At 35.7% G+C, this 27,520-nt stretch overlaps 2 protein-coding genes across 3 annotated transcripts; both read left to right on the top strand.

Moving 5' to 3' along the window:
- The first annotated feature begins 748 nt into the window (after positions 1-748).
- Positions 749-18,002, top strand: LOC148309742 (F-BAR domain only protein 2). 2 transcript variants are annotated; one of them, XR_015837494.1, is made up of 2 exons: positions 749-3,894; positions 17,944-18,002. XR_015837494.1 is itself a non-coding variant. In XM_088259600.1 (1 exon), exon 1 carries the CDS (start codon positions 1,132-1,134, stop codon positions 3,832-3,834), a length of 2,703 nt encoding a protein of 900 aa, XP_088115726.1. In that variant the 5' UTR covers positions 749-1,131; the 3' UTR covers positions 3,835-4,505. The 2 variants fall into 2 exon arrangements, 1 of the variants encoding a protein (XP_088115726.1); XM_088259600.1 differs by lacking the exon at positions 17,944-18,002 and having other exon boundaries at positions 749-4,505.
- Positions 749-26,236, top strand: LOC148309743 (SH3 domain-binding protein 5 homolog). Its single transcript, XM_088259601.1, has 7 exons — positions 749-1,052; positions 17,944-18,006; positions 20,930-21,107; positions 21,943-22,061; positions 22,622-22,705; positions 23,961-24,268; positions 25,167-26,236. Exons 1-7 carry the CDS (start codon positions 987-989, stop codon positions 26,023-26,025), a joined length of 1,677 nt encoding a protein of 558 aa, XP_088115727.1. The 5' UTR covers positions 749-986; the 3' UTR covers positions 26,026-26,236.
- Positions 26,237-27,520: the final 1,284 nt, after the last annotated feature.

Consider the following 27,520-nt stretch of genomic DNA (forward strand, 5'->3'; position numbering starts at 1 on the left):
TTTTTTCACTCTCAGTGACTTGACAAAGATAATAAGAAATATTGATGTGTACTAGTAAAAAACCTGTAAATTTTCACTTTAATTCCCCATTCTTCTTCTTCGCGTACCTTGTCCCAAAGGTTTTACTATCCTGCGCCGTTCGGAACAACCCCTTTACTCTTTTCATCCTGGTCCAGTCATTAATGTTGCGAAGCCACGATATTTGCTTTCTGCCAGTTCCTTAGCGTCATTCTATTTTTCCTTTTTGTTATAAGCTACTTCTAAAAGGACCTATTTATATATATTTGCCTATCTTTAGCAAATGTTTTCAAATATTTACTAATAGAAAATTAACTGTTTTCCTTTGTGGTTTTCAAAATTTTGACAGGTTAATAAAAATTATAGTTGTTTCGTCAACATATATAATCTTATAAGAAAAATCAATCGTATTTATTACATTTATTAGAATTAAGTTTTAGTTTGACATTTCTTGGTGGAATTGCATTTTATAAAATAAAACGACAACTTTGTTGTTTTTTCTACACGAATTAAATTGAATGGGTTAAAATTCACGTATTTCATGTGAAAAAACTACAAAGTTGTTATTTTATTTTTCATAGTTTGCGTGAAACGCTTGTCACTTTAAATAACAGGCACTTCAAAAACCGCTCCAATATATTTACGTTTTGGTGGTACAACTGCACATTTTGCACACAATGCTAATTATGGAGAAAATATTTTTCCTTTAAGTTTTATGACGTCACAAATCACGAATGACCGACGTCATCTTCTATTATTGAGAGTTACCGATTGATTCGCGAGTTGTTTTGTTTAAAATGTTTGTTTCTCATGGGAGTGACGGGTGGTGTCCTTCATTTCTAGTGTAACAAAGTGTGTTCGATTTATTTCCGATCAGTGTAGTTCCATCGCGTCGCGTCTCTGCGATGCTTATCGTAGTGATGTAATTCGGATGGGATGCCATAGCGATCGTTTCACTCGGGCTTATAATGGAGGAATCCTTTAGCATTCCGCCGGAGGAGTGCGGAGACTCCGAGCTCGATCCCAGAATTCAGGTCAGTGTCGCAAATGATATCGAATCGTAACGACAATTATTTTGGTATTTTAACGTAAGTAATTTCGAACGCCGTAAAAATGAGTGTCACCTTCAGCGATTACTTCGCCGGGGAGCCGAACGGATACGACGTCCTGTATCAGAACATGAAATACGGCCTGAACGCCAGCAAAGAATTCTCGGATTTCCTCAGAGAGAGGTCGAACATAGAGGAGTCTAACTGCAAACTGCTCACGAAGTTGGCGAAGCAAGCCAACGGCAGTTGCGCGCAAGGGACGTTCGCGCCCATGTGGGCGGTGCTGCGCAGCTCCGCCGAGAAGCTGGCCACGCTGCACCAGCACATGTGCCACAAGGTGAGCGAGCTGGTCAAGGACGTGGCGCGCTACGCGGAGGACCTGCACAAGAAGCACAAGGCCGTGAAGGACTCCGAGTCCGGCACGCTCGAGGCGGCCATCGTCATCCAGAGCACCAAGCAGGCCCTGCAGAAGGCCAAGGACGTCTACACCGCCAAGTGCGCCGAGCTGGAGAAGCTCAAGAAGGAAAACGCCTCCGCCAAGGACGTAGAGAAGGCGGAGGTCAAACTCAAGAAGTCGCACGACGATTACAAGGTGCTCACCGACAAGTACGCCGTCGTCAAACAAGAGTTCGAAAAGAAAATGTCCATGTCTTGTAAACACTTCCAAGACGTGGAGGAAGCTCATCTCAAGCAGATGAAGCAGTTTGTGGGCACCTACGTGGAGCTGATCCAGAACAACCACGACCTGGTGGGGCAGGTGCACGTGGACTTCAAGCACCAGTGCCTGGAGATGACGGTGGACAAGTTGCTGGAGCAGTTTGTCCTGGACAAGTACAACAGCATGGAGAAGCCCTCTCTGGCGGATCTCGGCGCGCAACTGCCCAAACCTACCTCCGCTAACAATTCTATTTCCGAAAGCGATCAAATCGCGGCAGCCACTAACGGGGCGCACAAAAACACCTCTACCATAATGAAGCTAAGTAAAAAAGAGCCGTCGTTTGCGAGTAAAACTTCTCGAAGAACGACTTCTTTACTGAATCTTTTCACCCCTAATATTCAGAGTAAGGACGAGAGCAGCCGCAGTATAGACGGGGCCACTCCGTGCTCCGCGCCGTCCAGCCCGAGCGGGGCCGCGCCGGCCGCCGCCGCGCAGCCGCCCGACAAGGCCGACGACGCCTCCATGGGCCGCAACCCGCTCAGGGAATCCAAGTGGTTCCTCAGGAGCAGGAGAACGAAACCCAAACCGAAAAAATCTTCTAAAAAAAAGAAAGAGGAGTCCGGAGAGAATACCGCCACTATAGAGGATAAATCCGACCTCGAGGAGAAGGAAGAGGAGACCCTCTCCAAAGATGCGGAGTCCGTTCAGTCTCCCGAGGTGGACGAAGACGGTTACTGCATCCGACCCAAAGATGAAAAGGGAAGTATCTATTCTACGTCGGATTCGGATTCCGAAGATGAGCGGGAGCGGAAGATTCACGTAGAAATTAAACCCCTGAGCAACGGAGCGGCTCCCATGTCCGCCAGCGTGGACGAACTTTTAGCGACCGTAGAAAACTTATCCTTGTTCCCCACCGGCACCACCAGAAGAGGATCTAACGCCAACCTCGCCAAACCCAGCAGCGATCTTTTAGGATTAAACTTCTTCCAGAGTCCCGCGGGAAGCGACCCCGGGTCCCCGCTGAGCGCCACGGGAAACCCTTACGCTCCCTTGCAGGGCTCTCACGGACCCGTGGACAGCCCCACAGTCGGGGACGGAGACCTCTTCTCCGAGGTGGGGGACATCAGCCAGCCGGCTCCGGAGCGCCGGGTGCTCACGCCCTCGGCGGCCAGTATAGCCATCCCCCGCCCGCCGTCTCGTCGCTCCGACGCCGGAGAGTTCCGGGCCGCGGGGGTGACGGGCTCTTCTCGAGGGCCCTCTCCCCTGACCATCGGTATGGCCGACACCATCCCCCTGGCCGTGGCCTTCCACGAGATCATCCACAGCTACTTCCGGGGAACAGACGAATCCAAATGTAGAGTGAAAATGTCCGGAGATATGATGTTGTCTTTCCCGACCGGCATAGTCGGGGTGCTCGCGAATAATCCCAACCCCGCCAAGCTCTGCTTCCGCTTGAGAAATACTTTGAAACTGGATAATATCACTCCCAACAAGCAACTCGTGTCCATCAACTCGGGACATTCCGCGAAAGATAGCGCCGTTTTAGAATTCAACATGCCCGCCCTGACATCTTTGCTCAAGAGGCAGTCGGAAAAAAACCCGGGGGCTTCGTATTTCAACGTAGACATATTGAAGTACCAAGTGAAAGCGAAGCCGGGGGCCGCCTCCTGCCCGTTCCAGCTGGTGGCGTACTGGAAGTGCGAGAGTTCCCACACGGACCTGAAGATCGACTACAAGTACAACCTGCACGCCATGAGCTCGCCCTCGCCGCTGCTGAACCTGTCGGTGTCGGTGCCCGTGAGCGGCGGCGTGCAGAAGGCGAGCTCCATGCCGGCGTGCCAGCTGGGCGGGGGGGGCGGCGAGGCGCGCGGGCTGGTGTGGCGCTTCACGGAGCTGTCGCAGCACTCGGACAACCACGGCGTGGGGTCGCTGCGCGCGCGCGCCGAGCTCGCCGCCGGGCCCTCGGCGCGCGACACGGTCACGGCGCAGTTCAACTGCGAGGGCGCCACGCTCTCCGGCATCGAGTTTGAGCTGGCGGGCGCCGGCTACCGCCTGTCTCTAGTGAAGAGAAGATTCGTGTCGGGGAAGTATATCTGCGACGGAGAATAGGGCTTCTCAGTAAGTGCGGGTTCGGAGCGTGCATTAGACGGCGGCGTGCCCCCACTTCCGGTATGTACTCTTTACATTCAACATATTCAAATAACAGATCTCGAGAAACACTGTAAGTGCGCCCCTGTCTAATGCACGGCTGCCTTGCCCCGAGGAAGTATTGTCCAATGTCCGCAAATACTTTATATATTATTCCTATAATCCACTTATGAACAAATAGTTGTAGATAGTAAAAGAGAAGCAAACGGGACGCGGCGTTACCGCAATAATAATGTACCTAGTCCCGAACCCGAGTGCTGTGTAATTGGGGAATATATCTCGGAGAAGATTTACGTTATGTTAATACGCAATTTAGTACCTTTTATTGATAATTTTACAACTTCTCCATCATATTGTATTATAATTTTGTTAAAATATTTTAATATTATTAGTTATTTTTAATACTTGAAGTACTGTCCTCGCAAATAACACTACATTTTATATTTATCCGCTTGATGCAGAATTATTATTTAATATTTTTTCTATTTTTTTTTTAAATTTATATAAACGATGCCTACATTCTTAAATTGGTTTTTCGCAGATAGAATTCACCAGTAATGTTTCTCATAACACTAAGACCTCACTTTGCGTCGTACATACGTTCCAAAAGATTCCCCGATATTTAAACAAAATTGACATTTACAAAACGGGAAATTACCTTTTAGAAAATTTAAAAATGGTTCTGTGAGTAATAATTTAAAAAAAAACAACGCAATTCGAAAAAACAATGACGCACAGCGAAAATGAGTCTTAATTCAGTAACGACGCAAAGCGAGGTCTGAGTGTAAATGGAAGTAATATTCACTTTTTAGGATAATTAACGACAATACCTTGTCACATAGAACGAAATAGACCATAAAATTTCATCATATTTTGTTCAAATACGCACATTAAACCTATAAAATTGTGTGTTTTTAAAAATTGTTTATATTCTTTATGAAAATTAATGACTTAAAGTTGCAATACTATAATAAAGTGGGCACGTGTAAAGTAAAATGAGCATGTTTGAATTAATAACACTGTTTAAATACCTTTGTGCATAATAAATAAATGAATTATTATTACTAATGTACTTTCTCTTATTGACTTGTAAATTTGGGTACCGACATTTTGAAATATTTCAAAATTGATGAACTATTGACTGAGAACTGTTATATTTAATGTAGCCCAATAAATGAGTACAAAAAGTTATAATATTGTAATATTAATAGTACCTACTTAGTGGATTGGCTCTAAAAGAGTGAATTGGGGTGTTTTTCTGTTCTAAAGTAATACTCATCCGCCTGATCTTAGACTGCATTTTCTTTTTCTACCTTATTGTAGGCACTTCAATGTCAACAATTAAAATACAAATTTTACTTTAAAACAGTATTTTTTTATTATTCAATTTAAAATACAGTATTTTTATGCCTATTAATGAAATCAAAATTAAATTAAATTTTCACATATTTTTTTCATGCGGTTATGAACCAAAGTTTTTCCAAAGAAGAAAAAAATCTTTTTTATTCGGACAAAAATAATCTGTTAATAAAAATGCCATCCATTTCTTCTTTCGAATGTTTTGAGTAAATTTTTAAAGGCCTGTGAAATATTTTAACACCAAATATATACGTATATTTTTTGTGTCTTTTGTAATGTTTAAATGTGAAATGATTTTCTTTATTTTATTTTTCTCCTTAAAATATAGAAACATTAATTATTTATAATTTTGAAGATCGATGTCGATATGTAGTTATGTACATAATATAATTTCGATAAAGTATACTGGCCATATTCGGTTTGTGCGAAGTTCCGCAACGCGTTGCGTAACCGAGCATTCGCTGTGAGCTAACAAGCAAAGGGGTGGACTAGTCGGCCGACGACCTTCCCCCTCTTTCCTATCGACGCATGTGCCATTTAATGAACTAAGGTTAGACGGAGATGGCTCTAGTACTGCACTACTGTATTACTGCGCTGAATGTATATTTGTATTGTACTAAATGTTATTTACCTCATTGGGAGAATTTTGTCGGTGGCATATTTTGTAAAGTGCCTTCGTTTGTGAAAACATGAATAATTGTATTGTAGATGATTCTTTTTAATGTATCAATAGTTATACTAAATATAAATAATGCACGGAGTTGTCTCGAGTACGATCGGAGAGTACAGGGCGTCCCGACTCCATCGGCCCAAACGTGTCGTAAAACAAATTGGCCTGTTAATTAATTTGTTATTAATATCATCAGTACAGTTAGATGGTCGCTCATTTAACACTAGGGATATCCATTGCTACACATCTTGCGACATTAGGTCTTTTTATTGCCTTTTTTACCTTGTTTATAGGGTAGAAGGTTTATATAACATTCAAAATGTTTTGTAGTTTGTTTCCGTCTTCAGTGTTAGGATCAGTGGATTAAGTAACTCGATCTATCGAGGATATATTATTTTGAGTTCCAATGGATTGGTTGAGATCGCCATTCGTTATGCCTTAATATAATGTATCGAACGGATCTTTGCATTTTCTGTTTCCCACGGATCTTTATTAAACATCAATCCCTTCTCATTTCTATCACTTTCGCTTTTGGGATTACAGTTGATAATTACTTAGTACTAGTTAAATAGTTTCCGACGGCTTTAAGATGCAAATTATTTTTTTCATATATTTACTGGTCTCTTTATCGTGCCTTTGATTTTCTCACTTGTTTTAAAAGTGTCTTTGGAGGTGACGATTAAGGCGTGACGGTTCGTTTGTCATGTAGCCTTTTTGTGCAGAAAAATTAACATCATTTTGATGTAGTATTTGTTAGGCTAAAATTTAATTCGATTCTCCGCTTCTCAATTTTTTTGAGGCTTTCTTAAATACTATTATCAGACGATACTGCCTGACTATATTTTCCGAGCCCGTAAAGTGCTCGCATCGCTGTGTCGAAGGATGCCTCGCTGGCACGCAACACGTCTCCCTTATGGATTGAGATTTTATAATACAATGAGTTTAATATAATGTCGACGTGTGTACAATAGTGGCCAAAAGTGGTCATCGAGTAGGGAGAGCCCGTACTTAGGAAAATAGTGAATATAATGTGACAAATATTTCCCTTCGTACTTGGGAGAACTTCAGACATCCATTCCACTTGATTTGAAATAAATATGAATTATATAAGGTCAAGCTTTACACAAATATTTGTGAGACTAGATATTTGGCCTAGTGATTCTTACATCTAATTATTGGGAAGATTCCCGAGCGTTTACAATGTCAAAATAAATACAATAATATTTTTCACTAACATATTTGTATATTAAGGTTCTTTATGTTCTAATGATATAAACGTATTTTCTTTTTCTCTTTTCATTTAGATTGTTTTCTTTTAGATTCCAAAGATCATTCCCACACGTACCTATCTTATTGTATTTTACTAGAGTTGTTCAACTTATCTACAGAGTTGAAGCGTGATTGTTACTCGGAATATTTACTTGTAGGCTCAAGTTACACCATTAATCGCAATAATTATCAACCAATTTTTCTGACAAATGATATGTACGTAGTCTGGCTTTCAAAAAGAAATTGTTCATTTACTGTTTCAAATTTGTTAACATATAATAATATAAGGCAGTGGGGAAGTTTGGTGCTAACTAAAATTGATTTAAAAAAAATAATAAAATGCATTGTAAAATTAATGAAAAATATCATTTTTAATTTTAAAAAAAATGTATGTGATGTGTAGCATAATCAATACATCCCATTTTCAGTCTACAATTTTACCATTCAATTTTAAACCACTCAGATTACCAAATTGGGATTAGTTATCTTCATTCATGCAATTATATTGAAATAGTAATGAAAAGGTTATATGAATTCTGATGTTTTTAATAGAGATGTACCGACATAGCCGTCTAAGCTGACTTCTCGGACATTTTGGCGACTAATCTTTAGTTAGCGACATGTCTGCTTATCAGTTAAACTAGAAAAATGTATTCAAATTGTATTTTTCTATTTCGAACATATACCACGTTTTGTCAAAGGATCTGGAAAAGGAAAGATACAAAATGGATTATGTCATTCGGCCGTATCTTCCGTGATTGCATGATTGCACGACTCGTGATAGGCTAATAACTAACAAATAATTTATCAAACAAGTATCGAATGTGCACTCGGCATGGGAAAAAGTCGGTGAGGACACATTATCGTAAATTTAAAATTGATATTATATATCGTATATGATGACATGAATAAATAATTAAATAAAAATTATCACAGCTATGTACAATGAGTTCAAATAAAATAATTGCAATTAGCGAATTAGGTGAACAAAACAATTTTTTAACTATTTTTTATTTTATTTTAATATTTTTTATCAGTCCTTCGACTGTCCTTTTTTAAAAAGAGCCATTTTAAAATCAATCTGATTAAAGCAGTCGGCCCAGCAGTCGGTGCATCTCTAATTTTTTAATTGAATTAATTATCTCAACTTGACATGTAACTTTTTACCAGTAATAATGACGATGTTATTTATAATTGTACAAACCACTGGACTTCCTCATTCTAAGTTAGTCGTGTATGTTTCCTGTTGTATTTGCAATAATGTACGTATATGAAATCTGTGTCGTTTTTAAAGTTGGAGAGCGTATCATGCAAAAGGATATTATTGATCCTGTCAATTACAATCACGGATACAAGCCGGGCGGGACAATAATTGCACATAGTCCCTGTGGCTGTCGACGTGGTGTGACCTTCCCAATTAACCCTCAATGAATTAAATCACCATACTTAACTCCTCCAATCTCCATCGTTTATTTATCAATTAGTCTGTACAATGTCTGTTGAATTTTTTTTATAATGTAAGTAGAATTGAAAATTATAATAATCTTTTTTTTTTAAACAATTTTTTGAAAGCAAGTAAAATTATAGAATATATTTCTGCCTATATTTTATAGATCAATTTTTATAAGAATTCAAATACTAATACATATAATTATACTACACGCACTTATTTAATTTTTTCATGAGAAAAATTAAAGTTTTATACAATCAGGGCAAATCTGTGTGAAGTTATCGTAATACTTACAAAATAACTTTGTTTGAAATCAATATTTAATGATTTTTGAACATTAAGTTATTTTGTAGATTTTAAACACAACGCAAAGCTAGTTAGTGCTTGTAATATTGATTATATGAAGTTATCATATTTACTCTTTGATCATAAAACGGGTTAGAAAATAATCAACTTGTGTTTCTAACAAAAAACTGTGAAAAATCATAAAAAGACCATTGATGTAATTAATGTGTTTGTGCATTAACCCATTGGCCGCGGCTAGCACACACGTCTGTGACGCTGCAAATTGAATTTCTCGAAATACAATATGTGGATTGTAATTTTCTTTTGCATTAAATCTGGCTATTATTCATACTGTGCATTGAAATCTATCTGAATGATCACAAAGCAAAATATCTTTTTTTTATCAACTGTGATGGAGTTAAGGCATTTATGTTTTATGATTTATTTTTGTGTTAACTGTTACCTGTAAAACAAATATGTTTCCAAATTTTTAACGGAAGTTGTATTAAATATGCTACCTTGTCAGTTCATTAACTTTCCATTTCTTCGTAGTAACTAATTATTCTTTTTTTGGAATTGCACATTAAATAAATGTATTATTTTTCATTTTCATAATAATATTAATACATTGTTTGCGGAAAACGCTTGAAAGCGTCTTTTACAAATAGTTGGTGGAGAGCAGGAGACGCTGATAAGTGTTTTATTTGCTTACTTTTGGTAGAGCGCAAGAGACACCAAAAAAATTGTACATATCGAAATTGGGTTTGCGGTTACTTGTGATTAGTATAGGACCCTGATTAGTATACTAATCAGGGTCAGGGTTGATGAAAAAACCGCCCAATAACAATGTGTTAATATACAATTTTGAAATTTTCTCTCGCCTTGATTTTATGGAATTCATCACGATTCAATATTTTTATTTATAATGTCCCTAGAAAACTAGGATTTATTTTTTATAAAAAAGGATCTGGAGGTCTACAAATCTCATATTATTCCTTTAAATAATTATTAAAATTGTCTTCTTTTGCACTCGGCATGTATGTTACATGTACTCGTTTAATGTTATTTTCGTTATACATTATGTGTCAATATTTTTGTATATTATAGCAATATTCCAATAAATGTTTTCAAAACAACCAAAATTAAAAAAATGACTTTTTGTTCATCATTCCATAGTTGAGTCATATAAAATCAAAGACAGCTTTCTGCAAAACTGTTTATATTCTTTAAATGTATATTTTAATTTATATACAGTGATTTATTTACTTAAGTTTGCAATAGGGTTAATTTTTTTCAATTTTTAAATCGTACTCTTAACTCGATAAAGTTTATTGTTTTTTCTTTTTTATAAGGATTTTTTTATTGTATTTTTGTAATAAAACACATTCCAATTGAATTCTCACAATTCCTAAGCATTGCTTGCTTGTAAAATGCTCAAAGGTTACTGATGACAATTGTGAAAAGTATGTGTTTCATATTTAAAGAAAATGATTTGAAACTCAAAATGATCCAAAGGCGGTTTAGAGACCTCATTGTCGGTCTAATTGTCAATAACCGTTTATTTGCTCTATTTTGATGTTGACTTTTTTAAACTGTTTTTTATTATTATTACTCCAAACCAATTCTCTTAAAAATTTTGGTTTTTTATTCAACAGCAGCTGCTGGCTTTGATTTTGTATGACTCAATTGCAAATAATCATATATAATGTAGCAATCTCCAAGTGATTAAATTCAAACTTCTTTAGCAATTTAATCTTCAAATATAAAAAATAAGATGTAGTATTTTATATAGCTTATTTAGTATTTTAAATTGTCACGATATGATGATATCTTACCAAATATATTATAGATTTCTTTTTTTCTTGTATAAGAAAAGCGTTTTTGTTGTGGTATAATATAATATTTTCCTTATCGTTCATTCTTCATTTTATGTAATACCACTTAAAACCCCTTGAAATATTGTTTCAAATGGTATAACTTCAAGTTATAACTTCGAGTGCCTCTCTTTAAAATGAATAGTACAAAATCAATCACACGGAGATTGCTGTATTTGTTTCCAATATCCTTAAATTCCCGGGGTTCTTATATTTATCGATAACAATTGGTTGCATTAACCCTTTTGCACCACCTACTCGAAGACTTTTTTAAGAAATAGGTATCTGCAGAACTAAGCTGCTTTTCATAGTATGTTCAACATTAATTACACGGGTATAATTCTTTCACTGATACATATCGCTCACTCCTTTCAACAACGTCATATATAAAAAATCGACAATTTTCAGTTATGCATGTTTTCAGAATGCCCAGAAAATGTACTGTATCCCAGCAAAAGCGGCATATTTTAACTCAATATTTACCCGCTACAGGGCAGAAAGTGTTGTTTTTGCATTTTGAAAAGAAAAAAATTTAAATTTTTTTTAAAAAATATACTAAATATTTTTCAAATGGAGAAAAAACCTTCAGGTTTTACCTAAAAAGATCTGTTGCATAGTAAAAAGTTCAATAAGTGGCTTGATATTTATTTTAATACATTGTGTTTTATTTTTAAACTTTAAAAACGTTCTCCTGAAAAATCAAGTTTTTCGATTTATGACGTTCTTGAAAGAAGTGAGCGATATATGTATTGACGTACAGAATCACCCTGATAAAACTAAATAACTGACGTACTAAATCATTTATAATTTTTATATCATAATTAAGGTTACTGTAGTACTAATTTGCCCCCAGACACTTCTGCCTTTAAGTAACAATATGTCGAGTTTGAATGAATTACTCATTTCTCAATCAAATTCTATAATTTATAATTATTTAATTTTAGTTATATATATTTTTTTAAATATTGAGAATTGTGTTCTTTTTGCTATACTCGCAAAGGGTTAAATGTTTGCGGTATAAGGATTTTTTCAGATGTGTAAATTCCAGTTTAAAAATACATGTCACTCGTGTGTCAATTCGCTAAGCAAATTGACAGGAGAGTGATATGTATTATTTTAATTGTTAGGATTACTTAAAGTATTAGAATTGTGAAAACATTTACAAACAACGGAGGTCAAATAACACAGATGCTATAGGCGTGTTATCTGTGTGAGGCCGACTGGAGTTATGGAGACACGAAGCGTGTAGCGGTGTCGATACGTTATCTCCGTGAGTATATGCTTTCCTAATATAGTAGCTACGCATGCGCATGGCATTGACATTACATTCCTCCACAGGGTTAGCTTATGTGACAGGAATCATGGCGCTTACAGTGTTTCGATGGTACTGATTATTTTTTAATATGGTGGATGTGATAAATATATGAGCCGTTGAAACTTTGAATGGTTTACCTTTACTTGGTTGCAACATGTGAATTGGTGTATTTTATATATTGTATGGTGTGGTTTTATGATGTGTTGTAACATGTATTTACTATTGCGAAATTGTCGACATTTAAAATTGAATATAAGTCTATTATATTTTGATCTGCCACCGATATTGACGTGACTAACATCGCACTCGGTTATTTAAGAATATAATTCAAACCAGTGGCGTGCACAGAGTTTTTCATCAAGGTAGGCAGTAGGGTTGGGTAAGAATAAGGCATAGTAAGGCGTATTTCTATGTGGAACGCAAGTTATCCAGGGTAGGCACTACTTTTCTGCCTATATAGAATGCACACCTCTATATCAAACCCTTAAAATGACGAGATTTAATTTAAAATTTAGTAAAGTGAGATATTTCTGTGATTTGGTTTTATTTGGGATATGCTACAGCCAAACTTCAAATAAATATATAAATTTACAATATCCATCATATATTAACATTTAAGTAGCAAATGCATTATTCTTTTTTGCAAAAAACTTTTTCTACATATTTACGTTAGAAGTAAAAACAGCAGTGTAAGAATTTATAATTCAAATATTTGGAAGCACCTGTATTTTTAGTTTTACCAGTCTAATTGCTATTTCGATATTACATTTTTCTTCTGGAAAATGTATACAAAGGTTGTGAATTAGTTGCACCCACATTTCATCAGTTTTTATTTTTTTTAATCTTCCATATTATGTATTACTATGGTAGTAATCATTATTTGTTTCCATACTTCTCATTTTTTTGCTTTTGAGAATATTCGTTGAGTATTTTGCAAAACACATTTCTTATGAAATTTGAGATAAAAAAACAGAAATAAAATAAAATATGCATATTTCAATGTGAAATATATATTTTTTCGGTCGAGAAAATCTAGAAACATATTTCTCGATTTGCCATACTTAAATTCAAACAAAATATGACATTTCATGTGTTGCAATCAAATTTATTGACTTTTAATACCCAAGAGACCATGAGTGTCAAACGGCTACATTCAGGAGACACATTTGAAGCGCTATAACTGTGCTAGGTAGCCATGTTGCTATACTAATTTATAATAATTAGATGGAATGAAGTCTTATCAATATGTTAATGTACAATACGTAATGTACATGACTGCCTAACAAAGTTACAGCGCTTTAAAAGTATCTCAAAAATGCAGCCATTTGTCACTTGGCTGGCCAACATGTCAACATGTCCTATTTTTATTCCCAACGCCTCATATATTTATGTGAGTGTATAAACCGAATTGTGAGGCCGATTCTTGCCATTCATCGCAGATATAGCAACATTTTATACGGTAACACAATGCAAACATTGTACCCGCCTTGGAAGCCATTGGATTTATCCAGCCATGAATATTGAGACTATGGCATTTGGTCATATTATTATTTGGACTACAGTTATAAATGCAAGAAAATGGAAAATAAAGGATTTATACGTATGAGTATTTGCAGAATTAATGCTTATCTGATGCTCTCTATTAAAAAGAAAACTCCGGTCCATATAAAAAAAATAATCTTTTGATGTTTTGGCTGACAATGGCTAATTTGCATATTACGAGTAGCAAGGTAGCACATAGGGGTTGTAATATAGGAATACGCGGCACGATACTTTTATTATACCCCAAGAGATATTTAATAATATTTCAATTTTGACCCCGTCAAAATCACTTTATCTTATCTACTATGTAAAATGAGAATGAAAGTAGCATGTGTAAATACTTTTTTTTAATTAAATATGTCTCATCAGAGATGAAATGTTTTTTATGCAAAAGGAATGTGGAAGTCTGTAGGGAATACAGAAATTGGGATTATAAAAAAGGCGGCTGCCGTATTACGGCTCATTCTTCCTCCAAAGGTACAATGTGTACTATCCTCTCATTATTCCATTATAAACACCTAGAACTCCATCTGACTTGATGTGCACCGTCAACCAGATATACCAACACTTCTATGTGCCAAAGGAAACGGAACAGGAATAGTGGGTAGGAAATGGAACATAAACACCAAATAATATGGTAATAAACATTTAAAACAAAGCAGAATGTAGTCAAAATCATTTTTAATATATGGTATAAAAAACTGGTATCTTATCACAAGAATGTACTGATATAATAGCCATTATCTACTGTATTGAGGCATGCTATATGCAAAGTATAAAAGCAAACAAACTGTGTGATTTGTACTTATGCTTTTTATCTATTAACAATTTAACAATGTTTTATCTCGTTTACAACCAGTTTGCAGAATGGAACTGAAACATGTTCATGGTTTGGTAATAACATCTGATTAATCACACATGACCAAATATTGGCATTATTCATTCGCTGAATTCCAATATGTGTACATTGTCGGCACAAATGCGTAAGGACATATTTACCAAAAAACAATTTTGATTAAACGCAGTTTTATTAGGATTTTTTCTTCATATCTATTTACCTGGGTTTTACACTTCGCTCACTCCTTTCAAGAACGTCATAAATCAAAAATTGTCAATTTTCAGTTATGCTTGTTTCAGGAATGCCCAGAAAATGTACTATATCCCAGCAAAAGCGGCATATTTTTAACTTAATATTTACCCGCTACATGGCAGAAAGTGTTGTTTGTGCATTTTGAAGAAAAGGTATTTGTTTAATTATTTTTTTAAATATACTAAATATTCTTCAAATGGAGAAAAAAAACCTTAAAGTTTCACCTACGACGATCTTTTGCACAGTAAAAAGTTCAATAAATGGCTAGATATTTATTTTTAATACATTGTATTATATTTTTATACTCTAAAAACGTTCTCCTGAAAAATCGAGCTTTTTGATTTATGACGTTCTTGAAAGGCGTGAGCGACTTGTAGAATAAAAAACATGGTGTTATTTATTTATAACTTTTAAACAATAGATATGTAAAGTAAAACAATGATTTATATATGGCTAAGTAATATCTTCCAACCAGCCGAAAACAGAATAGTGCAAATGGTCAATGTAAAACCTCTAAGGTCATGGTCAAACCTTTAGCAGATGTTGAAATTAGTGGACTGTTAGTACTTTTATGAATTTAACATAGTGTGATAATTTGATAGATAGATATAGTATATAGAGTAGATAATAATATTTCGAACATTTCTTGTAGGTTAACAGAGGTGTTTTTCTTAAAAATCTTTTTTTTTTTATTTCGCCATCATTTGATTACAACTTTTTAAAATCTTGATCAATTAAAGATGCTCCAATTGTGGATCGTATACTATACTTAGATAATAAATTATATATTTTTCTCCCCTCATAAAGTATTCTAGCTTTCTTTTCTTTGTAGTGTTTAACTCTTTTTTTCCCATGCGTTTTGTTTTAAAACATCTTCATTTTGAACTCTTTCAACCTGTGATATTTTAAGTATTTTTTATAGTACCACATTTGGAATGCGTCAATCTTCTTTATAGTAGCTTGGGTGACAGTCAATACTCGGCTTTCAACGCTGAAAGCGTTATATGGAGTACAATTCTCATGCGCAGATTGATATTGAAGTTTCTAAGGTTACGCATTTTGAAGTAGCACTTCTTCACCATTTTTATTCTGACTTTAATCTCTTAGGAATGGTCCCTCTGGTCACTAAGCCAATAGCTCAGATATTTATACTGATGCATCTTCATTTTTCTAATGCATTTCTGAGTTCTGTGCTTGTTTGCTAATTCATTTTCAACTTTTTTCGTTCAATTGAACCACTGTTTTATATTTTACAGTATAATTCAAGTGTCCTCGAGTATGGCACTCTATGAATAATCCAATATTATTACTATAAGAAGATTATAAATGTACAGCTTTGATAATTTACCAACCTGATAAAACCTCACATGGCAGATAATTGAGTTAGATAAGTATACAAAGGTATCTTGACCTTTGATAAGTAATTAATAATAGTATCAGTAAATTATATCGCACAATTAAGTAAGTTTGTTTCTGATCTTCTTAAGTGGCGGTAAACAAAACCGCTTGTCGGTCCTTGCGTATATTATTTTTAACAAATTCAAAATGGTGACAATGTCATGTGAAGGCTCGATTTAATTTTTGTGCGAGATAAGTCATTCAAAATGGAATGTGAAGAGTTACATTTACGGCATGTTATGTTATATAAATTTTGGAAAGGAGCGAGTGTTGAAACTGCACAAAAAAATATCCGGGACGTGTATTTAAAGTGTGCTCCCGATCTCCAAACTGTCAAAAAGTGGTTTGGCAGATTTCAATATGGTGATTTCAGCATGGATGACCGACCCTGCTCTCGGGCTTCCGCCATCGAAGAAGGCATTGTGAGTGCCATTTCGGAAGAAAAGAAAAAAACAGAATTACAACTGAGTTTGCTGAGAGGATGAACGTTGATAATTTGTCCGCGTTTAGATGCTTGGACTCGTTTCGGTGCTGGATACTTGCGGGTCCACATTCTTTTTAAATTCTTAAAATCAGGAACGAAATCCACCATCCATTGTTTGTCAAATCTGCTATTGTGATCACTTATGGACCTGTTGGTTTGATAAACAGTGACCGGCTGATAACGTTTAGCAGAAGATAAAATATAATACATTTTCACACAAATATTTTTTTTTCTACAAATAATTCATTCTTAAGTTTTCACAGTCATACATGCATCCAGTTACGTAAACTTTTGTCACAACCGGATTTCCGGTTCTGATTGATTTGATTGTGCCAAGTCTTTTTTTTTCTGTCCTCGTTCTGTTCTCCCATTCACATTCACAAGATAAACTCTCTTAGTCATTCTCTTGTCATCCATTAGCTCCACTCGTCTAAACCATCTCAAAGAACCTTTTAAAATCTTTACAATTATCCTTAACTCACATTCTTGCATTCCTTTCTAATACATTTATTTTTACATGGACTGGACACATATCGCTCACTCCTTTCAACAACATCATATATAATAAAAAAACTTGATTTTTCAGGAGACCGTATTTAAATTTAAAAAATATAATAAAATGCATTAAAAATAAATATCAAGCCACTTATTGAACTTTTTACTGTGCAACAGATCTTTCAAGGTAAAACCTGAATGTTTTTTCTCCATTTGAAAAATATTTAGTATATTTAAAAAATAATTAAACATTACCTTTTCTTCAAGATGCAAAAACAACTCTTTCTGCCCTGTAGCGGGTAAATATTAAGTTAAAAATATGCCGCTTTTGCTGGCACATAGTACATTTTCTGGGCATTCCGAAAACATGCACAACTGAAAATTGTCAATTTTTGATATATGACGTTGTTGAAAGGAGTGAGCGAAATATATTTTTACATGCAATCAATGTATTTAAAGCACCATTTATCATATTTCCTAAATTTATTAACCTCTAAATATCTATATCCAATTCTCTATTTTTTTTTTAAAAACATACTTCCCCAGATATTTAATATTAGCAATAAAAGCAATTGTTGTATTATCCTTAATACAAATAAAGTTAAGCTTACATTGCCATAATACTTATACAGTATTATCTATATCGATAGAGTATGTGATGAGCCATTGGTAATCTATTTTTTACGTAGTTGAATAAATGTCATAATTCTTTAATCTCGGAATTTTAAACTAAATTACAACTCTCAAGAGATGATAATAAATAACAATAAATAATAACATGGCCTTCTAAGATGGAAGTTTGAAAATATAAATAAAAAGGAAAAATCTTGTATTTTCAGCTTGAATTGGAAAAATTAAACACTGCGACATCTGAGATCAACAAGTTGGAACTTGAACTTGATGTGAGTATTAAAAATTTTATTTTATTTAAATAAATGTCGCTTCTTTTATTAGCATGAATTTAAAAAATTAACTTAAGTTATCGAAATAAAAAAGTAAAATTTAATTTTAATTAAAACATTTTAAAAAATGGTAGTTAGTTTATAGAATTCCATCTTCTTATTTTGCCGCTCCACGCTGAAGGTCGGCAATCATCTTGGAAATTTTTCTTTGTCTGCAGATGCTCTAAACAGTAATTTAGTGCTATAGTAGAACCATTATTTCTTATCCAAATCCAAAAATATAAAGCAAAACATCTTTTTCTTATGTTCCGCAAAAATAAAATATATTTTTTCAATGTAGGCAAAAATCATATCATTTATCGAAAAGAACCTTCATTTAACTCTCAAAATTCTAATAATGCGTGTTTTTCCATTGTATTTTTATAGTAAAATGCACTTTTTTGCTATCACAGTTTTCAATGTTTTTTTTTAAATTTATTAAAATAGGGTATACTCTGATATGTGCCTGTATAGTACGCACGCCACTGTCTATGAGAACCTTGAGCTCACGGCCTCGTAAGGTGCAAGCGCTAATGATACTTAATAACCTTAACTTAACCCCTGAGCAGTGTGCTGTAATTCAATGTTATTTTCCACGCCAATAGAGTGCTCTTAAATGATTGATTTACATCACCAAGTTTATTTATCATTTAAATAATGTAGGCACCTCCGTACTGCCAATTCTCTCCAAAATTATTATGGGTTTTATTTGATATTTTAATGATAAAAGATGAGTTCTCTAAGCGAGCGACCCAACGATGATCAGTAGTTGAGGCATGTTTATAACCTAATAAATCATTTGATCAGTTAAAATTGGTTATTTTAAAATGAAGACGGTTGTCCACAGCAACGTATGCTAGACTTACATCGCTCACTCCTTTCAAGAACGTCATAAATCAAAAAACTTGATTTTTCGGGAGAACATTTTTAAAGTTTAAAAATATAACACAATGTATTAAAAATAAATATCAAGCCACTTATTGAACTTTTTACTGTGCAACAGATCTTTTTAGGTAAAACCTGGATGTTTTTTCTCCAGTTGAAAAATATTTAGTATTTATAAAAAAATAATTAAACAATATGTTTTCTTCAAAATGCAAAAACAACATTGTCTGCCCTGTAGCGGGTAAATATTAAGTTAAAAATATGCCTCTTTTGCTGGGATATAGTACATTTTCTGGACATTCCGAAAACATGCACATCTCAAAATTGACGATTTTTGATTTATGACGTTCTTGAAAGGAGTGAGCGACATGTGTACTGATGTGAATAGTCACTATTGATACTTCATATAGAGCTCAGCTAATTGCTTGTAGGTAGCCCAGCCGCTGCAGCAGTGAAGGATAAAATTGATAGCATTAACTTTGCGGTCAGACATTTTAACAAATTGTCAATTATGTTATTTATACAAGGAAGATACAAATAATATTCTGGATGATTCGAGAATATATCAATTAACTTGTACTCAAGTCCATCAAGATACATCTGTAGAACATTGTGTAATTTTAACCGTTTAAGTGCCATACATTTTCTATAGAACTATCTAGAACTGTGCACACGGTCTTCGACACTAAAATGGTTAATATCAAATTTAAATAATGTCAGAATCAAATCACTTTTTATAAAATTATTTCTTGATATGCCATTTATAAAAAAATATATTTAAATAAAATAAAACACGATTTATAATTCTACCTAATTTATTTATTTTTGATATAGTTGTTTTGTTTTGTGAGGGTGATGAAAAAAAACATTTTACATATTAAGTACAAGTTTTGTCTAAAGCAGTCAATAAAATTGGATTCCTCTATTAAGTAGTGAGTTTATTTTTCTAATACGTGTGCTTGAAACACATGTACAAAATCTTTGGTTTCTATGGCTATGGATTCACACAACGCATTCAATGAGTTGAAAGCAAATAAAATGGTCATCTTTTATATTCGGAGGGCCCTAACAAATAACTTTTCTTTAACCAACAACCAAAGCCATTATCTGTTTAGTCGTCTGTTTGCTTCGACATCATTGGTTAAAAGAGAACTTGTCACCACCCACTTTGGTCCCACTCTCCCATTCCTCCAACCCGCCTTTCCTTGATCCTAATAACGCATGTGATTAATATTTTGTGTATGTGTGAGTATGTGAATAGTGCTATTGTAGTGTTGTTTGCATGCTTGTGTAGCGATTGTCCTGACAAAGAGATGGGTAAATTTCGTAACAGGTAGTTTAAAATCTCTGTGAGTGGTTATATACTAACATAAGTGTTATTTTACATTGTCTTTTGACAATGAATAAAGTAATGAATTGATCATTTGAAGACATATTTAAATTTGAGTGTATATTAAATGACTCAATTATTTTCATTCGATTTATCCCATTGTTATGGGACTCCAAAATGGGATATGCAATTGAAATTTGTGGGCGTATGTACCAAAAAAAAATTTTTGCTGTAGAGACAGACTGAATAACAAATTAATGAATTTGTGCCACTGGTGATATATATCCAAATTAAATTCTAGAAATCTATTATGTATAATCAGTATCGGACTTTGGGGGTGTTGGGATTGTACAAAGAACAAGGGCGGTAAGTCAATCAGTCACCTAGCAAAAATCTCTTCTCTCTCTGCCATAATTTTCAGATCCTGAAAACATGAAAAAGTCATCAAGAAAATATTGTAGATAGTGAGTTTAATGTCAAATTATAAAAAAAAGTTGCTGCAAACTTTTGTTTGTGTTGTAAAATAATGCATAAGCTAGATATGTAAGGCATGTTTTTCTAAAAGTAATGCTACGAAGGGTTAATGCGGGTTTGAAAACCAGCGTTGACCGGCTTCTGCTGCATTTGCAAAGTGTGTTCTCGTCACGAGAGTGTTGGCAATGTGTCCAGGAATCCAACACGACGTTTCGCATGCTCCTGAACGAGGCGACGCGCCGGCTCAAGGGGCTGGCGGCGCGGCTGGGCAGCAGCGTGGAGCGCGCGCGGCCGTACCACGAGGCCGCCGCGGCCGCCGCCGACGCGCGCGCCGCCTGCCAGAGGGCCGCCGTGCACTACCAGAGAGCCAGCGGTGCGTACCTGTACCCGTAACTACTTACTACCGTTGTCACCAGCATTTCGTGTCAACATCTTCCATGGTCACATTCTCTTTTTAAAGAAAAAAACTGTTTCATGCTCTTAGACTTTCGGTCTGTATATATCTATACAGTCTGTACTGGAAAGTGAAAACCGTATGTTTCAATTCCTAGGCAGTGCACCCTTTTATGATTGAATTATGTGGTTTGTTAAACGGTTAGTTAAATTAATAACTTAAGTGTTTTATTGTATTTGTTTAGTGATTACTTATTTTGATCAATAGATTACTTGATTTGTATTATAATTACTTGGTTTGTTATGCCAACAATTGAGTAAACCATGTATTATAGTTGCAGAAGTTGATGTATTGTATTGTGTATTTGATTTTGAGAGGTATAAAAGAGAGAGAAGGATGTTCTAGAAGAAACATAACATGATGGAATACATAAATATGATTAGTGAAAGACGGTGTCAAAGAAGCTAACTGTTCTGACTTAGAACCGCATATAGAAGGATTGTACAGTAATCAGTCCACAATCAAATACATATCGGATACTTTCACCTCTCATATTATTTATACTCTTAAATATTTCTTGCTAAGATGTACATCGCAGTTTCATTGAACAAATGAATAAAAAAAAGGGTGCGACTGCCATTTCATAGAAACAAACATTCTCTTCCCACACACTGTCTATCAATTTTAAATTCAACCTATTAAACACTCATTTACCCTTTTTGTTTTGTGGTGATTACAAACTTTGTTATTAATAAACGCTCTTTTGCCCATTTTGTTATGTAGTGATTACAATATTTTTATATTAATTTGTCAGAGATCCACGCGGCTGCCAAGGAGACAGTGACATTAGCTGAACAGCGCTTCCAGAGCAAGCAACACGAGTGGCAGTTTGACAATGCCTGGCAGGAGATGCTTAACCATGCCACCATCAAAGTAAGTGCCAGAGTCTATATTCCTAAATTGTTGTTAATTATTTTAAACACTTATTTTCTTGAGAATCATTAAGTTTTTATTACAATAATAGAAACGAGTATGTAAGTAGTAACAAACCGTTTAGATAATAAGTTATCGGTTTAAGCTTTGAAGGAGAGTACTTATTTAAATAATACATGATTACTAAAAAATACTAACATTTCAACTATATGTCTCCCTTACTCTCGAACACAAGCACTCAAAGTTTCTGTTGCAATACACAACGCGAGCGAGATGCAGACATATTTTCTCAAATTACCTGATTTTATTTAGCAAAAGATTTGGTTTGTTTGGGATTATTTCCACAGATGTCAGTAGTATGAAGAATTAGATAAAGACATAGTTTTAAGTCAAAAATCATTACAATGTCAACAAAAGGCGAAAAACTGTGAGCTGCCCAAATTGTGTGCCAAATGCACGGTGGGCATTACCCAAGGTGTCACAGAGTGTGTGCCAACCGCAGGGAAAAGGTTAATAAATTATGGGATTCTATATAATTGTTCGCTTTATTTAATTGACAGGTTATGGATGCTGAGAATCAGAAAGCGGAGAGCGGCCGGGAGCATCAGAAAAAAGCTCAACTGTTCAATGCCGCGGAAACCAAGGTAAATTATACCATCATCAATAAAATAAAACGAAATTTGTATTGTCAGCTAATTTTAAAAACTATAAATTATTAATAAAATATGTGTCACTGTCCTCATATGGTAAATTTTGTTTCTTCCACATCCATACATATCATTTTCCTTCATTTAAAACCACTGATAAAAACATTGTGTTATAGAATAATGCCTTTCAATTTAAAATTTATGCAAAAAAATATTGAATTTCAATCAACTTCAGTCAACTGAAACTGCTTGACAATATTCTTCTTCGAAGAAATATTATTTATCAATTAAACATTGCACATGTCCTTCCATTTCTGTTATTTTTTAAAAATAATTTTTCACACATTATATGTACATTATATATTATAGTCTTATTGACATCTTATTTACATAGGGCTCTGCATCATATCGACACGGTGTTATCTTGATTATTCATACTGAAAAACCAGGTTTATCAGTCCTGAGTTTACCTGAGGTACCAATCCAGGATGATATCGGATAAATATTTTAATGAAAAGTCACTTATATTTATTTTGATTCCCTTGGGTATCGAACCTGCGACCTCTAGCATAGTAGCCAAATGCGCTAACAGATGGACTCCTCCGATATACAGTAAACCCCCCTACAACGTTGATATGGGTACCCCTTTATCTTAGGGAATTTTATCAGGGGTTAATGTTTTAAATTGTATTTCTACATTTTAACTAGCCGAAATGACTGAAATAATTATTTTAAAATTAAAATACAATTTTAAAACTTTAACGTCCCTATAATGTTCCCTCCGATAAAGCATTACCTATCTCAGGGTCATAAGGGAGGTTAACTGTACTCACCATATTAAAACTAATTATTAAACCATATCCGCTCCCTAGGTGGAGCATATGGAGTCCACAAACTGTCTCCAGGCTTTTCTGTCGGCTGCCAGCTCCCTTGCACCCTCCCAAGTCAGATCCGCGTTCCGAAGTTCTGACGAGAACTACTGACGAATTGTCAGCGGTAGTCGTCCTGGGCGGCGCGAACCTGATGCCTTGTAAAAGAGGCAAGCTTGATGAGGCTTCTCAGGAGGCATGCGGAGTACATGGCCAAGCCAACTGAATAGCCTTTTCTTGACGACAGCTGTGACCAAGATTTGCTGCGTCCTACGCCTTATCACTTTATTCCTCACAAAGTCAATAAATATGTTTTTTTTTTTTTTAAATCCTTTTTTTTATTGAATAATATAATTTTGACAAGTTGAATTACTTCTCCTCAGCTCCAACAGCTGGAGGAGCAGTTGCGCAAGCACGTGATCAAGTCCCGCGCGTACTTCGAGGAGAAGCAGCTCTGCCAGGAGCAGCTGGGCACGCAGAAGGCGCGCATCGAGCAGCTGCAGCGCGAGGTGGCGCGCGCCAAGGGCCGCTACGCGCGCTCGCTGCGTGCGCTCGAGGACATCAGCGAGGAGATACACCGCAAGCGGCGCCAGCTCTACCCGGACCCCGACTGCCCGGTCGGTCCGAGGGAACCCGGAGTCGGGGCGGAGAGGAATCACTCCATCACCGACTGCTCCCTCGAACTAGAAAGGTTTCTTTTGCAATTTATTAATTTTTATTAGTTAAGATGTTGTTTATTTAATTGAATTCCGTATTAAATTTGAAATTTGTACGTGGGTATACTGGCAAATAACTCTAAAATTCCTATTTTAATAATCCTGTTATTTAAAACTTTTAGTCTGAATAAAATACCAGCTACTAAAATTTACTTTTAAAACCACATAAATATTATATTTCAAACTACTTAATGTATTTTGCCAGTATATAGAACTTCATAATATGCATCATTAAGTCAAAATTGCATATTTTCGAGTTAACGTTTTTTGCCAATACACCCAGGATATATTCACATAATTCTGAGCATATCCGAATCTTTGTGGATTTATTATATCAACATTTTATGTATGAGATGGAAATATGAAAATATTTACCCGTCATTAGTTGGTTCAAGTGATTACTTTATACAGTCGTGGTTTATCTAATTTCCATCTAAACTGTTCTATTCTTCTAACAATTACCGACACCCAATAGTGTATAAGATACTGCATTGTATCGGTGTAGTCTTACGTTGATTGTTAGTTGCCTTAAGGTAAGGTGATTAGACCTGCGTTTCAATACCAGCCCAAGCTGATATGAAATAAATGGGCGAAAAATCACATACATTTATTTTGACCTTCCTGAAAATCAAAATTCAGATGTTCAGCGTGGTAACCAAATACGCTAACCACTGCACTATTAAGGCGGACAATTTAACAAACATTTTTTACTGCTAAAATCCTGAAATTTTCTTGGGGTTGTCCAATTACAAACATTAATTATAAGCACTCACTGCAATACATGTTTTTCTGGGTGTTAATGAGATACTAAGAACTGGGGGATGCTAACAACTCCTGCGTTATATAGTGATGTTTGGATTTGTATCCTTTCAGCCACGACCTGAACGTCCACCGGCCCGAGTGCCCCCCGTCCCCCGAGGAGTGCGGGGGGCTGGAGGAGCTGCGGCGCCGCGTCCGGCGGCTCGCGGCGCGCCCCCTGGAGCCCGGCTCGCGCGGCGACCGGCGCTGGGAGGAGGAGCTCAACTCCACCGTGGAGCGCCTCGACCGCATGCTGCTGGCCCGCGAGCAGCGCGCTTTGCAGCAGGAACACTCCGCCCACTCGGCGCACGCCTCGCGCGACCACCTCCACACGCCGGAGAGACCGGAACCCTTCCGCAGCGAACCGGACCTGCCCGCTTCCCGCGAGATCTTCACCAGCATGCCCGAGTGCCAGGGCGACGTCGGCTCTTTAAAAAATCAGAGCGATTCTTTAAAATATTCCTCCGATAGTCATCTAGATGAAAACTTACCCAAACACGAATTTCCTAGCAATCTTAATAAGCAATTGTCTCTTTCGGTTTTGGCTCTCGAAGACTTATTGCCGACAGTTTCTAAAGAACATTTTAGCCCTCTCAAAACTTTTAGCGAAGTCGACAATTCCAAGGATGAACCGAAGTTCGTTCCGGTCTCGTACAAAATAGTCGACGATTTTGATCTCCCTCCCGTCAAATCGAATGTATATTCTGATTTTATTGGCCTAAAAGATTCGGCAACTTCTCCCAGAGGCGAAATACAAAAGGAAAGTGCTAAAAGTTTAGACTATGACACAACTCCTGATGGTGAATTCGATTTGGAAAATAAGCCCAATGTAATGTCACAGAGTAGTGTTGAGGTCCGACCCGTTCCCCCCGCAGAGGGTCCCCCCTTAGAGTGTGATAATCCGCCGGTTGTGAATAATGTTGCTACGGAATGAAGGCTTTATTGAAGCGTTAGAATAATAATGAGATATATATTTTTATGATGCAATATTTTACGGTACTCAAAGTACTCTAAAAGCTATGGTTGTACTAAATGTTTGTATTTTTACCAGCATCGAATAGTGAAATAATTTTGACAGGTAGATGTGTGTACTAATTTAATTAATCATCAAATTGGATACTGAGCAGCTGTATGATTTTAATACAGTATCTACTCAATGAATTAGGGCCACCCATTATTTTTTTGAATACTCTGAAATCTTTTGGATTATTATATTTATTTTACATAAATACTTTAAGTTTTCTATTGATATCTAATATCATGTATATTACTTTCAATAATATGTAAAATATACCTGGATTATTTAACCCTTTACAAAATTTCAAACCCTTTTTCTGAGAAAGGTCCCTAATTAGCACAGGTAGACAGATAGTTGAAAGTTCAAAAAATAGTCCTATCTCATTTATTAGTGAAGTTTCTTGAGTTTTGGTTGTTGTTTTGTTCAAAGAGGTTATATAGTTATCGTGTCTTGTGAAAAAAACTTAATTTTTAATTTTAGTTCATAAAATATAATTTTTTTTTGTAAACACAAGTGTTTTTTTTGAAAAGGACGAAATGGGAAAAAGTAAAGACATTTCTGAGGAAAAAAAGTCTAGTGTTATAGTGCTACTGAAATTAGGAATACTATCTAATAGAGAAATTTCAAAAAAAGAAAACGTTTCTCGTCAAACAGTGGACAGAATTTCAAAATCAATAAAAAATCAGTCACCCGCCACCAGCAATCGGCGAAAGAACTGTCGTAGGATTAGAAAAACAACACCGAGGACTGATCGAAAAATCGTTCAAAGTACCTTAGAAAACCGTAGTGCATCAGCAAAAACATTAAAAATAAAATTGGAAGAAGAGGGTATAAATATATCGGTATCAACACTGAGGCGACGTTTTTACGAAGTAAATCTGAAATGCAGGCGCCCTGTAAAAGTACCAAAATTGACACCACGAATGAAAGCGGATCGATTAAAATGGGCCAGGCTACATAGAAATTACTCGGTAGATGATTGGAAAAAGGTATTTATTTAAACTGAATTTTCAACATATCATTTTAGTAAATAAACTTATATGTTTGAATTAAACTTAAATTTTCATTATTTTTCAGGTCATCTTTAGTGATGAGTGCCGGTTAGAAGCCGTGACAGAGAGCCGTCGATTCATCAGGAGAACACCAATGGAACGTTACAATGAGGCCTGTGTGATAAAAGTTATCAAACACCCCCCTGCAACAATGATATGGTCATGTATTATTAACAATTTACCTGGGCCGTTGTTTTTCGTGGAAGGAACAATGAACCAAAATTCCTATAAGCAGGTCCTCGAACGAATTTTATTGCCCTTCTACCACACTCGACCCAACAGAAGGTCCATACACCTTCATGCAGGATGGGGCACCTTGCCACCGGGCTAAATCAATAATAAAATTTTTGTCTAACAAA

Source organism: Brachycentrus maculatus, unplaced genomic scaffold (genome assembly GCF_059751285.1).
Source record: "Brachycentrus maculatus isolate JH-2025_06_01 unplaced genomic scaffold, ASM5975128v1 h1tg000118l, whole genome shotgun sequence".
In the NCBI taxonomy this organism is placed as follows: Eukaryota; Metazoa; Arthropoda; class Insecta; order Trichoptera; family Brachycentridae; genus Brachycentrus; species Brachycentrus maculatus.